At 60.7% G+C, this 1106-nt stretch overlaps 1 protein-coding gene across 1 annotated transcript; it reads right to left on the bottom strand.

Moving 5' to 3' along the window:
* Positions 1-149: 149 nt before the first annotated feature.
* On the bottom strand, positions 150-446 carry EMIHUDRAFT_78551 (hypothetical protein; the record flags this gene model as incomplete). Its single annotated transcript, XM_005766383.1, has 1 exon — positions 150-446. One exon carries the CDS (start codon positions 444-446, stop codon positions 150-152), a length of 297 nt encoding a protein of 98 aa, XP_005766440.1.
* Positions 447-1106: the final 660 nt, after the last annotated feature.

The raw sequence follows: 1106 nt of genomic DNA, 5'->3' as shown, positions 1-1106 counted from the left end.
CAGCAGGCCAGTGTGAAGGCGGGAGACAGGCAGAGTAAAGGTGGAGAGAAAGAGCGATGGGCGAGGGGAGCAAAGGCGCGGCTACGGCCCACTGTGGGGCGCAGCTGGGCTAACCGCCGGTGCATATGGCTTCTGGTTCATGCCTCGGCTCATGCCTGCTTGAGCGTGTCAGCAACAGGGTCGAGACCGTTGATCGACTTGAGCGAGTTGCGGCCGAGTGAGAGGATCTCGAGGTTGTCGAGCCCGTTCAGATTCGCGATCTTGTCGATCGCGTTCGTCGAGAGCCTCAGGTGCTTGCACGATTTGAGCGTGCCAAGCGCTCCGTCCATCTTTGTGATGAGCGGCAGCTGCAGCGCGATCGGACAGAGGCGGACGTCCTCCGCCTCAGCGGCAACGACGCTTTGCGCAGTCTCCCACGCCTTGATGGCATCCTTGCACGACGTCATCGGCCAGCGCGGCTCCGGGTGCCGCGACGCGGCGCCCCCTCCCCCGAAGAGAGCGGTTGGCGGCGAAACGACGCGAACGAAACGGCGCTAAAAACACTTCTTATTTTCTTTGAGCTAGCCTTCGATGTTATGAAAACAAACGCAAGGCGAACATATGCACATCGCTCTCGGGCCCACAGACATCCCGCACACCCGCCCCCCCCCCGCGCGCGCCCCACCCCGGAGAAGGACTTTGTTTTCTGCTCTAATGGCAAGAGAATTGCAGAAAGAAAGAAATCGCGTGCGCGCTTCGGCCTGACCACCCAAGACAGCTTGGAGAGCTCCCGGAGAGGCAACATTTCGTAACGATGGTCGCTATTGGCCATCTGCCTCCTGCAGCCTCTGAGCTCTGTTGGGGTGGAATGCGCGGGGTTTTCGGCGCGATGCCTCCGGCGAGTATACGGTACTGCTCTGCCGCAAGCTCTCCTGCGCGCGCGTGACGTGTGGGGCGCGTGCACTGCGCTCGAAAGTCGCGATTTGGCAATAGGCGCTCGAGCCGGCGCGCAGTGGTAGGGTGCCCACAGGACCCAAAAAAAGAAAAGAAAAAAAGAAATGGGCCACCCCCGATCGCAGCACTTCGTGTTGGCCAGTCGAGATATTGAGAGTGTGACTAGGAGGGTG

The sequence above is a fragment of the Emiliania huxleyi genome (genome assembly GCF_000372725.1).
Source record: "Emiliania huxleyi CCMP1516 unplaced genomic scaffold EMIHUscaffold_5104, whole genome shotgun sequence".
Taxonomy (NCBI): Eukaryota; Haptophyta; order Isochrysidales; family Noelaerhabdaceae; genus Emiliania; species Emiliania huxleyi.
This window is presented reverse-complemented; position numbering and strand designations above follow the sequence as displayed.